General features: G+C 45.7%; 1 protein-coding gene across 1 annotated transcript in view; it reads left to right on the forward strand.

The window, feature by feature from the left end:
* The window catches only part of ITGA2 (integrin subunit alpha 2), a 78015-nt gene that overhangs the window by 36793 nt on the left and 27991 nt on the right, over nt 1-13231 (forward strand). Inside the window, exons 7-13 of the mRNA XM_045204840.3 lie at nt 1014-1162; nt 4250-4400; nt 4923-5088; nt 6956-7032; nt 8890-9028; nt 9867-10012; nt 11635-11778. Of these exons, the coding sequence (XP_045060775.2) occupies nt 1014-1162; nt 4250-4400; nt 4923-5088; nt 6956-7032; nt 8890-9028; nt 9867-10012; nt 11635-11778 (972 nt within the window). The remainder of the gene's footprint in view (nt 1-1013; nt 1163-4249; nt 4401-4922; nt 5089-6955; nt 7033-8889; nt 9029-9866; nt 10013-11634; nt 11779-13231) is intronic.

The following is a 13231-nucleotide window of genomic DNA, read 5'->3' on the forward strand; positions in this document are numbered from 1 at the left end:
GTTCCCACACGACGTTCTGTGGCCGTTCGTGGGACGCGCCACCATCTTCTCCCCCATTAGACTTCGAAAGCCTCAGTGTTCTTTTCGGTTCTTCCCTCTCTCTCCAGCCTTACAATGTCCCCTGAAAAGAGGGGTCCACTGGTATCATATTTTCACCATCAAGCAGGAGCAGCCAGCTGATGGGCCTCAGAGATCCAGGCTCTGCCCCTCCACCTTCCTTAGCTCCTGGCCTGTGTTTCAGAGACCCGTGACCCTGATTGATCTGTCACTGCCACTCCTGGCTCTGGGAGCCCCACTCCTCAGCGTAGGGGGTGCTGTCAGGGCTGAGAGCAGGACAGCAGCAGAAGGGTTTGACCCTCTGGAGGTAAAGGGCTAGGGTCACGTGCCCGAACATCTGGCCCAGAAGTTGTTCTGCCTCTCGGCTCTCTCCGATCAGACTCTCTCGAATGGCATTTGCCCCATGTGCAAAGGCAGTGTCTTTGCCCCCCACGTGGGTGATGAGAGGAAATCCAGCACGATAAATCCATCCAAATTGAGTGCATTGCTAATTAGCCATAATCGGTTGTCTTGAACTCTCATTCTCTGCTTGCTGTATAATTATCCTGAATCGATGTATACCTTCCACATATGGCTGCTCATGTTCACATCCATTAATTAGAAAACTTACATCATTTTTCTCTTTCTGTTATTAACTGTATTCTAATATTTATCCATATTAAAATATTATAGGGCAGTGCTTAGAATTTTACTACTGTTGCTCTTGAAAACCAAATCATTCACAACAGCACTTCATCTCGCTCGTCCATAAGTGCTATTGCCACACACTTACCACCTCTAACAAAGAACTTATTTCATTGGAAGAAAAATGACTGTTCTTACCAACAAGGTTGAAAACAATTCTCTTACGCTATCAGCCCTCGTCTAAATGCACTTCCAATGTTTAGGATATTGATCAAATAGAAAGGATTTCTAACTTAATTTACAACCTTTAATAAACTTCTGCTCCCTTGCAGGTGGCGCTAATTCAGTATGCCAACAAGCCAAGAGTGGTGTTTAACCTGAACACTTTTAAAACCAAAGCCAAAATGATAGCGGCAACGTCACAGACATTCCAGAACGGCGGGGACCTCACAAACACCTTTAAAGCAATTAAATACGCAAGGTGAGTCATGAGCCGGTAGGCCAGGATTCTGATTAGGTACAAGTGCTTGTACATAAGAAAAAGGAAAGACAAAGAAAAATAAATACCTGGTACCCACCCTTAAGTCAGAAATAATGAAGAAGGAAGTTTCAATATTCTGTGACTGAAACAGTCTGAGAAGACAGCAGGAAGTGAAGTTGAAAAATCCTTGATTTCTAGGACTTTTATAAGATATCCCACATGGCATAATGAAATGCAATGAAAAGACCTGAGGTTAAAACAGTAGGAAGCCGAACAATCTGAGCTTATCAAGGCCACAGGCAACTTGAGCCCACGAGTGCTTGATGCAAATTAAGAAGGGCCCTGGAGTCTTCAGGGTTAAGGACCGAAGACTCCGGACCCGATGGAATGGGTTCCACTGGGCTCCGGATGCTCGTCACCCTCTGGGCAGTGTGACTTTACGGCTGGATAGCACCCTCATTCTCAGCCCACAGTCTCTATGTTTTCAGCCCCACCGAGCTGCACCCTCACTCTGTTTTAATCAGACACCTTTACAAAACTGCTAAATGCTGTCCTACTGTTAAAAAATAAATGAGAACAATACACTCACCTTCCCTTAAACCTCCTTCCCACCTTTTGCCTCTAGTTATACATTCTTTCCTGCCATCACTATTAATTTCTCAAGTGGCTGTACTTCCTCCCTCCACCTCCTTGAAGCACATGGCTCTGCCACCAGGCAGGTAGATGGAAGGTGCCTGTCATCGCCCATCCACACAGTGGTCCTGCCTGGAACCTCATCCTTTCTCTTCCCTGGACGTCTGACAATGATGAGAACACACTGCTCTTCCTGTCCTGTTGCCAGGACCCCACAAACGTCTAGAATCCCTGCCAACTTTTTGTCGACAGTTGTGCCTCTGCACTGGCTCCTTGTCCTGTGTTTCCTGCACTTGACAGAGCCCTCTGTTCTACAGCATTTTTCTCTGAGGCACTGTGTCCACGCCCGTGACCCAGCCCTGTGCGGGTCACCCCGTGGCTACTCGGTCAGGGCAGCACCCTCTGGAGGGGCACAAAGGAGCCAGCTGATGCTGCTTCTCTTTATCTACAGTCAGAGGGTTTGAAATCTGAGCCCGCTGAATTACTGGCCAGATTCTGTTTCCCACCCCTGCTATACCTTCCGTCATTTGCATCCATGGTCCCGCCCCTTCCTCCAGGCATGGAGAGTGAGAACTGGATGGTACTCTTTATTCCTTCTGCAGCTCCGTAGGCCACACATCCCATCAGCCACCACATCCCATCATTTCTGTTTCCCATTTCCTCATCTCTGCTCCTCCTTTTTTCTGCGCACGCACTCTGCTTTTAGTCACTGCTTCTATCAACTGGTGACCCCCTCTGTGGGGCTCAGAGGCCTGCGAAAGGACGTGGGTGACATGAAAAGGGGCTAAGAGACAAGAAGTCCTTTTGAAATACTGTGTCAAATATAAAAAAGCCACTAAAAAGTTAATGGATTTGATTGTATCAAAAGATAAAATTTCTGTACAGAAGTAATACCATTAAAATCCAAAAGATCAGTGAATTCAAGAAGTTATTTACAATGTATATGACAAAGGATAATTTTCTTTATTAACAAAATATCTTACTAGTCACTAAGAAAATTATGAACACACCAAAAATATGGACAAATAAAAAATATATAAAATGAATTCCTATAGAAAAATACAAATGGATAATAAACATATAAAATGCTCATTATTCCTTCATAATAAAAATGCATATTAAAACTATAACTATGTATTATGTGTCACTTCTCAGAATGCCCCAAATTTAAAGGTTTAACAATCTGCATTGTTAAGCAAAGGAGGTAAAGAAATGTATTGTTGTACATTCATGGAAATATAAATCATGGATAGTGGACTTTTTGTGGCAATCACTTTGTAAGGTGCATAAATGTGAAATCTCACTCTGTTCTGCACCTGAAACTAATATAACATTGTATGTCAACTGTACTTTAATTCAGAGGAGCTTTACATTTCAGAATAAAAATTAGACATGAAACCAAAAAAAAAAAAGAAATATAAATCACTTAAAAGTTTTGAAGGTCAATTTGGCATTGCCTGTCAAAATTTGAAGTGTATATATGCTTTGTTCCAGTTATTTTATTGTGCATATACGTTTGAAAAAGCAAACCCAGATACACAAGGGCAATTATTACAGCATCAGCTGAGAAGCCCAAAATGGCCTAAATGCCTGGTAACAGGGAACTGGCTCAACAGCTGGAATACCTCTGAATGCTGAAACATCCCGCAGGCGAGAAAGAAGGAGCAAGGGCGTCCCTTGTGCTGATAGAGGGAAAGGACTCCATCAAAAAGCAATGCTACCCTACAGACCACATCCCACACAGGGGTGTCCAGCCTGCGGCCTGCATGCGGCCCAGGATGGCTGTGAATGCAGCCCAATACAAAATCGTAAATTGACTTAAAACATGATGAGATTTTTTGTGATTATGTGTCCCACTGTATTTAATGTGTGGCCCAAGACAACTCTTCTTCTTCCGGTGTGGCACAGAGACGCCAAGAGGTTGGACACCCCTGGTTTAGGGGGTAGACTGCCATATCCATCGAGACAGAACATTTTCTAGGGCGCTCGACATGAAAATAGTGAGCACTTTTGAAACAGGAGCTTGGTGTCAGGTTTTCATTATGTGTCTTTCCAAATGCTTTTTTACCGCATATACCTATAAAAAATTCATATTGAAAAAGTAAATTCAGAATCCATAAAATTTATGACAACTGAGTATTTTTGATGTTGATTAGTATTAATGAATTTAATTTTATCAGAAGGTGATTCTAAGGGGTCCCGATGTAAATACACATGTGCACACACCATGGAACCCATGGGAACTCCTGCTGTGGCCTAGCAAGAGTTACACGTCTACGTTTCTCTACAAGCTACCAGTGGGGCATCCCTAAGCACGTCTCCAGGCTGACGTGGAGGGAAGTCCTCAGGCACGATAGGCTGGGCTCGAAGTAGTTTTGTGTTTCTGTTTCCAAGAAGAGGTGCCTGTTTTAACATCCCTTGTTGGTGGTGAGTCTTTAATTCTATCTGCCCCAGGGACTTCGCTTACACGCCGGAGGCAGGGGGGCGGCCAGGCGCTACCAGGGTCATGGTGGTTGTGACCGACGGGGAGTCGCACGACGGCTCCATGTTGAAAGACGTCATTGAGCAGTGTAACGAGTACAACATACTGAGGTTCGGCATAGCAGTAAGTGCCCTTCTCTACATGCTCCCCCGGGACGTGACATGCTCATTGACTTTAGGGAGAGGAGAAGGGAGGGGGAGACAGAAACATGGATGTGAGAGGAAAACACTGATCCGTTGCCTCCTGTATGTGCCCTGACTGGGGATTGAACCCACAACCCAGGCATGTGCCCTGACCAGGAATTGAACTGCCAACCTTTTGGTTTATGGACAATGCTCCAGCCAACTGAGCCACACTGGCCAGGGCTAAGTGCATTTTCTACTAGTTATCTTTCTGTGGATGGGCACGTGTTCCTTTATAACATCATTTCCCAAGACTGCCTTTCTCGTTGGCTTGCAAAGCTTGATATAAAAGAGTTTTTTTACCCTGCTTCTGCTCCCTGCTGGTTGTAGTCCTGTCGACGAGGGTGGTGTGGGTCCCTTTGTCCAGAGGGCCGGTGGTGGTCAGAAATCGCCCAGAGAGTGCTGCAGGGGAAACCGCAGCACAGCGACAAGGGCCGTTTTCTCCTCTCCCTCTGTTTTCAAGGTTCTAGGCTACTTAAACAGAAATGCCCTTGACACGAAGAACTTAATAAAAGAAATTAAAGCCATCGCCAGTATTCCAACCGAAAGATACTTTTTCAATGTGTCTGATGAGGCAGCTCTCCTGGAAAAGGCGGCGACGATAGGAGAGCACATTTTCAGCATCGAAGGTAAAGGACTGCTTCCACCAGTTTCCTTCCAAGCACTTCTTTCAGGAACTCCCGGTTTTGTGATGTGATTGCGTACCTGCTCTGTGAATATTAATGTGTGCGCCTCGTGCGAAAAGAACTCTTATAAGTCAGGAAGCAACATAAGCAAATAACGTGAATAAGTATCTTATAAAAGATAAAGTACAAATGACCAAAAAAATAAGAAAATATTCCCAATTATTTAAAAGCGTAAATTAAATCACTGTGACTTTGTGTTTAAAAGATAACAAAGATTAGTAGTGTTTAATTTGGGAGAGATTATGGAGAAGCAAGAAGCTCATAGGCTGTTGATGAGATTATAAATTCTATGCCATTTGTGGGGCAATTTAGTTACATCTATTATAATTGTGAATAGTTTTACCTTTTGGCACTGGAGTTTTTATAATCATAAAAAGTTTTACTTTTTTACCCCATGTTACCTAATTTCACAAATTTTTGAATTTGTTTATAGACATGTATACTCTTAAAATTAGAAAAATATGCTGAAGATGGTTGGTAGTTAGGATTTCAAGGAAGCACTTACCAGGTCGACAATAATTTACTTACACGGCCTTGGAAGGGCTAGCCAGTGGAGAAATGGCCCGTGTTTCAGGGGTCACTTGTGTGCAGGACTGGGACACACTCCGATTGGCAAAAAGGCCCATACGACCCCAAACCTGGCTCCTGGTGGTTAACCCAGATAACTGCAGGCAGTAAAAAGCATATTTCATTGAGCACCTGCCGTCTAATCAGTACTGGTTCTGAAACCAGGTCCAAAGGGATTGTATCAACTCCATATTCATCCCTCAGTCATACCTTAGTCTCCTAATTATCCACTGCAAAGTTCTATCCAAAAAATCGTATTGCTTCTTAAACGTCCCCTGGCGCTCCTAAATTGTTTAAATCATTGTCAGAATCTCATGTGCCCTGAAAAAATTAAAAAATTATTTGGCCACCTATTGTCATAATTTTGTTCTTTTGTGGTGGCATGAGTATGAACAATCTTGATGCAGTCTAAAAGCTACCTACGAATGAACTTGTGTGTTACCTGCTAGTTCAAGGTTTGGGGGAACGCTTTGTTCTCTGCTCTACTCATGCTGTGTAAGCGATCACATCTTCTAAACAAGTGACTCAGTCACGGGGTACAGTTGGTCTTCTCTCTATAACAATGGTGCTTCAGGAATTCAGCTTCATTTTTTCAATGATTAATGAGACCCATTTTGACCACAATGTGTGGAAATGAGTACTAATTGAGTCCCCCAGGGCTGAGTCAGAAACACCACACATGTTGAACTAGGTCGAACTCCCCAGGGGGTTACATTCCTGCTCAGTCTTGACTGCCGGTCCCTGCAGGCTGACCCCGGCACCTGCCAGCATTGTGGACACCGAGGATCACCTGCCACCTGAGATGGGCACGCGTTTATTAGTTCTGATATTTATTTATTTACTTACTTATTTTTTAATTAATTAAACTCTTTTTATTGTTGTTCAGTAAATGTTAGTACCAATATTTAAAGCTAAGAGTGCAGAGAGTTTCTTAGTTTGTAATGATAGGCTGTTTTCTAAAAGGCCACCGCCTCAGGTGCCATCTTCCCCCATGCCCTATATTGAGTGCCCTTCGCTATCCGAAACTTCCTGTCCATGAGTGTGGTCACACGTAATCAAGAGTAATGACAACTTTAAGCTCTGCCGTAGGAACACTGAGGATTGCCAGCTCTGTAGTTGTGAGTGAACCTCAGAACCTTGGGAGTGCGTGTGTGTGTGCGTGTGCGTGTGTGTGTGTGTGTGATTGAAGAATCGATTTAGAATTGAGAACAGTGATCTAATTCTTGAAACTGCCACTTCCCAGGCACTGTTCAAGGAGGAGATAAGTTCCAGATGGAAATGTCACAAGTGGGATTCAGCGCAGATTACGCTCCAGAAAACGTGTGTACATCGTGTAACTTCCTGCCGCGGTGTCATGTAGCCCGACCCTCGTGAGCTCCGTAGCCATGCCCCTCCCCTGGGAAAAACAGCCCCCTGTGACCACCAACAGTTCTCACTCCCAGTCAGAGTCATTGAGCTTCTCTGTGCTGCCGACTTGCCACCTAAACACGAAGGGTTAATCATGCCTTCCCTTCCTCATTTCACAGGGATTTTGCATGCACAAAACAAAAAAAAAATGATCATGTACAAGAAAGCCTTTGAGTGCTCCAGGGACCAGGCACTATGTTAATTCAGGGTATTAGCTTTGCAGGAATTTCCTTTGAACCAATGAACTAGTGGAAAAGTTTGTTAAAACCACAGATCCCTGTCACCACCGTCCCTGTTGAGTTCCGAGTTGCTGTCTCGTCTCCCTCTGAGAGCAGATAGGAAACACTTGGAAAAGGAAGGAGTTAGGAAAGCATGCGGTGGGATGGCTTCTTAGCTCAGGGAAGGCTGCGCTCAGAAACACCCATTTCCCAGGCCCCTGAATCTAGGTCTGCTCAGGAAGTGAGGGGAGCTGCAGCAGGAGGAAGGGACGCTGAGAAATACTCAGGAAGCAGTATGCACTCAGGGGACTGGGCCAGAGACCCAGCCTGTTTTCTCCCTAGAAGTAAAGGTGCTGACTCTTTCTGGGTCACCAGTCATCAGAGATATTCATAAAAGTCACAGGTCTTCCCTCGGAACTGTGAATGAGCCCCCCACAGAGAACTATGAACATGAATTCCTGAAGTCTTTGGACACTCCCCGAAGCCCCTGGCCATTCCCCAGATTCCGAGTTCCAGATTTATGACCGATACTCACATGGTTTCACGGTCTTCTGGTCTCAAACCCAGCATTCCCCGATTTGCTGTTTTTCAATGGCTCATATTTTTCAATTCAAAATGTTTCTGAATATGTAAGATCAAAAATTTAAAAATAATAAATCCCATCCCGACCAACCCTGTGTTCTTCAAGGACTCACAGGTTTGAATATTCAGGACGGGGTGCAGTCCAGCCAGGCTAGCTGGTCTCCTCCGCCCACCCCCACCGGGGCTGAGCTGCGGCAATTCCCTTACATTAGATGGACTGTCGCAGCTACGGGTGCCTTTTTTTTTTTAAGATTTTATTTGTTTGTTTGTTTTTAGAGACAGGGGGAGTGAGGGAGGAAGAGAGGGAGAGAAACATCGATGTGAGAGAGAAACGCGGATTAGTTGCCTCTTGTACGAGGCCAGACCGAAGGCCAAACCCACAACCAGGCATGTGCCCCGACCAGGAATCCCCCTGGCCACGTTTTGGTTTATGGGATGATGCTGCAACCAGCTGAGCCACACTGGCCGGGACTGAGGGTGACTTGTACAGGGTGCTATTTTCAAGTGGACGGGACAGGAGAGAGATGACGGGGCCGCATTTCCTGTTCCTCAAGCTGCCTTGCACCCCACCGTGAGCTTCTCATATGAATCCGTGGGACTGGAGGCTCCCTGCTGACTCCTTTCCAAAGGCTCACAACTGTTCAGGCTTTGCAAACGTGTGCCTTTCGGTGGAACTCTGGGTATGGCTGTGTGCTCCTCCTGATTATGGCTTATTATAAAGCTTTGTCTGTATGATGCGTCGTACCAAATAAAGCCTGAGGGAGCATGGCCATGGCAAGGCTCGTTTTCCAGCACAAATATGTGAAAAAACAGTTCTGTGATAGATCGACAAGCGTTTGTGCAGTATCACCTCATCATGCTTAGGTGTGATTTCCTTAAGCCTAGACAATTGATTTCAACGTTTCGCCTGTGCTGGATTCTTATGCTTCAAAGGAGATTCGTTTCACTCTTCGTTCTTCCAACATTTTAGGATGTCCTGATGCTGGGTGCCGTCGGAGCCTATGACTGGAGTGGAACTGTAGTTCAGCAGACATCTCACGGACACCTGATCTTCCCTAAGGAAGCCTTCGAGGAGATTCTGCAAGATAGGAACCACAGTTCCTACTTAGGTGAGGCATGGCAGCACGGGGCTCTGCACCCTGTCGCTCTCTCCCCTTCAACGAGCCCCCTGTGGGGTCTCAGGGTCAATCCATCACAGCCCTTAACTGTCACCTACTGATTCTTTTAGTACGCAGTATTTGTGTCTCCAACCAGACCTCCGCCCGTACCTCCTTAATGAAACCTGTGTTATACTCACTGATCGCTTCCAGCTCTCTGGCTGGTGTTATCCCTGTGTTTCTCCACAATGGAAATGGTTCCTAAAAGCCAATACAGCAAGTGACAGTCTTACATAAGCTCAGAATTCTCAGTGTTCTGTTCCTACGATAAGCCGCTTCCGATTTTGAACACCGACTCTGGGGCAGCTCCTGAGCTGCCAGTAGAAATTTACGTGAACATTTCAACCCTGCCAACAACCCTTGGAGGGGGGTCTCATTGACCCCACTGTGCCTTTGAGAGCCAATGCGGTTAATGATTTGCCTAAAGGTGACAGATCCAGAATTGGAAGTGGGGACTGTCCGACTCCAAAGCCCATGTTCTCCCTACCCTGCACCTTTCCATTTTTTAATCCATTTGGTGACTCGTTAGAGAAACACTGGTTGTGGGCCAAGTTCATGAGTGGCTGGTGGGGACAACCCAGAGCGTAGAGTCTGATGTCCCGCCTGCGCAGGGCAGTGCCCCTGGTCAAAGGGCAGGAGCAGCTCATCTTAGAAACAGCTAGACGTGCCCTCGGTGGCAGGCCCAGGACACGGAGCTGCGCCTCACAGCTCACAGCGAAGGGCCTCTGGTCACCTTTGCCAGCGGAGCCGGTCCGGGCCGTCCACTACTCTGTGACTCCGTCTCTCCTAGGTTACTCTGTGGCCACAATCTCTACTGGAAAGGGGGTCCACTTCGTCGCGGGTGCTCCTCGGGCAAATTATACCGGCCAGATAGTGCTATACCGTGTCAACGAGAGTGGCAATGTCACCGTGGTTCAGGCTCACAGAGGCGACCAGGTAAAGAGTCCATTATTTAACAGGTGACATTAATCGTAGGCAGAACGGGGCAGGTGGGGAGGTGGTGGGAAGGGAGACTGGCACTCCCTGAGGGCCTGCCCTGTGGCTCTGCCGTCTGCGTTTACTTGAATATCCCTGAAATCTTCACAGCAGTGCTGAGACCTGCCGCCTCCTCTCAACAGGCTCCGCAGAGGTTGACTAGCTTTCCAGGTCACATAACTTTCGTGGGTGGAGCTGCCATTCAAACCCAGTCCCAGCTGGCCTCACAGCCGATGCAGTTGGGCTGCTTGCCCCTCCACATTCTTGACCCCCGATTAATAATCCTCGGCGTCATTTAGCCGTGACGACGGGCACCCAGCCACTGCTTTGTAGGCAAGCCCCTACCAGGTGCCCAGGATTTGGAGAAGAAATAATAAGAAGGGAGTGGGGCCCTGTCACTTCGAGCTCACTAAAAGTGACTCTCTTCTCGGCCGCTTTCTTCTGATGTGTGACAGTTTGTAATCAAACAACCCTACCTGTCTCGGGCAAGACCCATGGGAGCAGAGGCGAGCGGACAGACTCCCGTTTCCTTCCTAAGCAGTTCCAACCCGTGGCCTAGGCCCCTATGTGTGATGAGCATCACGGGTCTCTGCCAGCCGCCGGAAATTTCTCCTTTGCCTGGGAGCAACCGACCACGTGCAGATTTCTCTTCCGTGGGGGCAATTCCAATCCCATGGTCTCTCTGGATTTTCCAGGACTAAGAAGACCTGGGTCTTCCACTTCTTTGACCACAAACCAGTTTTGGTCACATACTTTTTCCTCCTCTTTAGTATTTTTTAAAAGGGTGCGTTTATTTTGAGAAAAAAAAAGTGTTGCAGAAGAAATCACTTCTTACTCATTTCCAAGCTTCCGAGGTATTCTGGGGGCACACGCTGGACGGGGGGCTGAATGGGATGAACATTCGGACTCCTGGCCTGTCTCCTCTCACCTTCTCTCCCTCTATCCCTCCCATCCCGATCTGTCCAGCGACGGCCCTCCTGTCCCCAATCAGCCCGTGGACGCTGACCTCGCGCATGTGCCCCCGCCCCCTTCACTTAGAAAACCCCTTCGTGTCTTTTAAGATGCCATGCATGTGATACTTGATCTTCCGGAGCCTTCCCTGCGTTCCAGTCACACGACACGTGCTCCTCCCCTCTATCGTAATATGTTTTTCCATGGACGCACAGCATCTGTCCCACCTCTCTCTCCTCCTCCCCTTTTCTCTAGACCACGCCCGCAGTGTCCGCTAAGTGTGGCCTTTGACCCACCAGCATCAGAAACACCCAGAGTGTTTATAAAAATGCTGTTTTCTGGATCACAACCCAGGCATTGCCTCAGAATCCCTAGAAAAGGGTCTCAGGAATCTGTATTTTTAAAGATATTTTCTTGGTGGTTTCTTGGTGGTTCCCGTGCTTTAAGAGCCAAGTGTGTGATAGTGTTGCAACCTGAGAGAAGAGACTATGTTTCCCATCTTCAGGTTTCTAGCACTTTTCAAGGAGTAAACGCTCACTTTTCATTTGTCGAATGAGGAAATAAAAGGTCAGGGTAACATTAGGAGTATGCAAATCCAGGAGTCCTGAGGTTGCTGTGCTTTCCCACTCCAGATCGGCTCCTATTTCGGCAGCGTGCTGTGCGCGGTCGACGTGGATGGAGACGGCGCGACCGACGTGCTCCTGGTGGGTGCGCCCATGTACATGAACGACCGAAAGAAGGAGGAAGGACGGGTCTACCTGTTTACTATCACAAAGGTAACAAAGCCACTACACTGGCTTTACTTGTGTTACTGTTGGTGAACAAGAGTTAATCTGCATTTTTGCATTTACTCAAGGAGAATCTATTATTACTGAATAATGATTTTCACAGATAGTATGGATTATATTTCTTCATTTTGAGAATGTCACTGTTTAGTTATACTTTAAAAAATTACACTAATGTAGAGCTTAATGGATCACGCACTGGCATCTTCCATGAGAAGTCTTTGAATATGTATTCTCTTATACAAATGAAGTCCTTATAAGTGCCTTTCATTTTTTAAGTACACACACGTGCACACATACAAACATCTGTGTATTTTCCAAATATCTTATCCAATTATTCTTTGCTGTAAAGAAATAATGACAACAGCTCCAAATAATCTTACTAACTTTTTACCTGAAATGGACAGATTATGCCAGGCACTTTGGGAACCTCCATATAATCCTGGGTGCCTCCTGCGTTCATTTAGTCAGGGAATTCCACTGCTTAGTGTAACAGGTAGGTGTATGTCCAACTCTTAAACTTCCCGGTCCTTGCACATAAAACTCATAAAAATGCTGATTCTCTAACATAGAAAACAGTTTTTCCAACCTGAAGACAGCGCTCTCTGAATCCATCCACATACAGGCAGTGACGTAGACAAGTAGACGACCACAGAGAAGAGGGGGTGGGAAAGAGAAGCTGCTGTTGATACAGTAAACGCTATGTCAGTTGATGTGATATTTTGCCCTGACTTATTTATTTAGATTAATGTAAAACTAGCTCTTGAGCAGAAGCAATTAAAACCATTCTAAATAATATAAAGAACATGCAATTGAGCACTTAATAAGGAAAGGGCATATCTACTCGGTTGAAAATTTACCAAATCTCAGTTTCTTAAATATTTCTTACTTGTCGACTATTCTGAATTATCATTAATTGCTGAAGGCGAGAAGATCCAATACTTTGCAAACGTAGCAGCAAATTGATCTCTAGCGGATGATTATAGAGGAGGACGAGTCAGCACTCATCCACTTTCGTGGTGACGAATGTTGCTCTCTTGCAAAGTCGTGAAATATTTCCATTCTTGGTTTCAAAATCTGAAAAAACATCTGCGCCTTTTACAAGGAAACGGCTTTTCTTCGGGTGGGATTATTTAGTGTTTCTTAACGTGGGATATTAACATTCGCATTGCTCACTTCCCATACCATTGTAATTATGCCACTGTTCAGGAAGTTTTATGTGAAGGTCTAAATTAAGATATTGTATTTTATTTTGTCTGTACCTTAATTTTATTCAGAATATTCCATTTCCACCAGAAAAATTTTAAATCACGAGGTTAGAAACAGGTGAAGATGTTAATATTGAGGGAAAAGGAGATAAAGGAATGGATGTTTCAGGTAGGTTGTGTCGTGAAGGAGAATTCTCTCCTGTCACCTTGATTTGTGAGCCCACATCCCATGGCCT

This window comes from Desmodus rotundus, chromosome 1, assembly GCF_022682495.2.
Source record: "Desmodus rotundus isolate HL8 chromosome 1, HLdesRot8A.1, whole genome shotgun sequence".
Classification (NCBI taxonomy): Eukaryota; Metazoa; Chordata; class Mammalia; order Chiroptera; family Phyllostomidae; genus Desmodus; species Desmodus rotundus.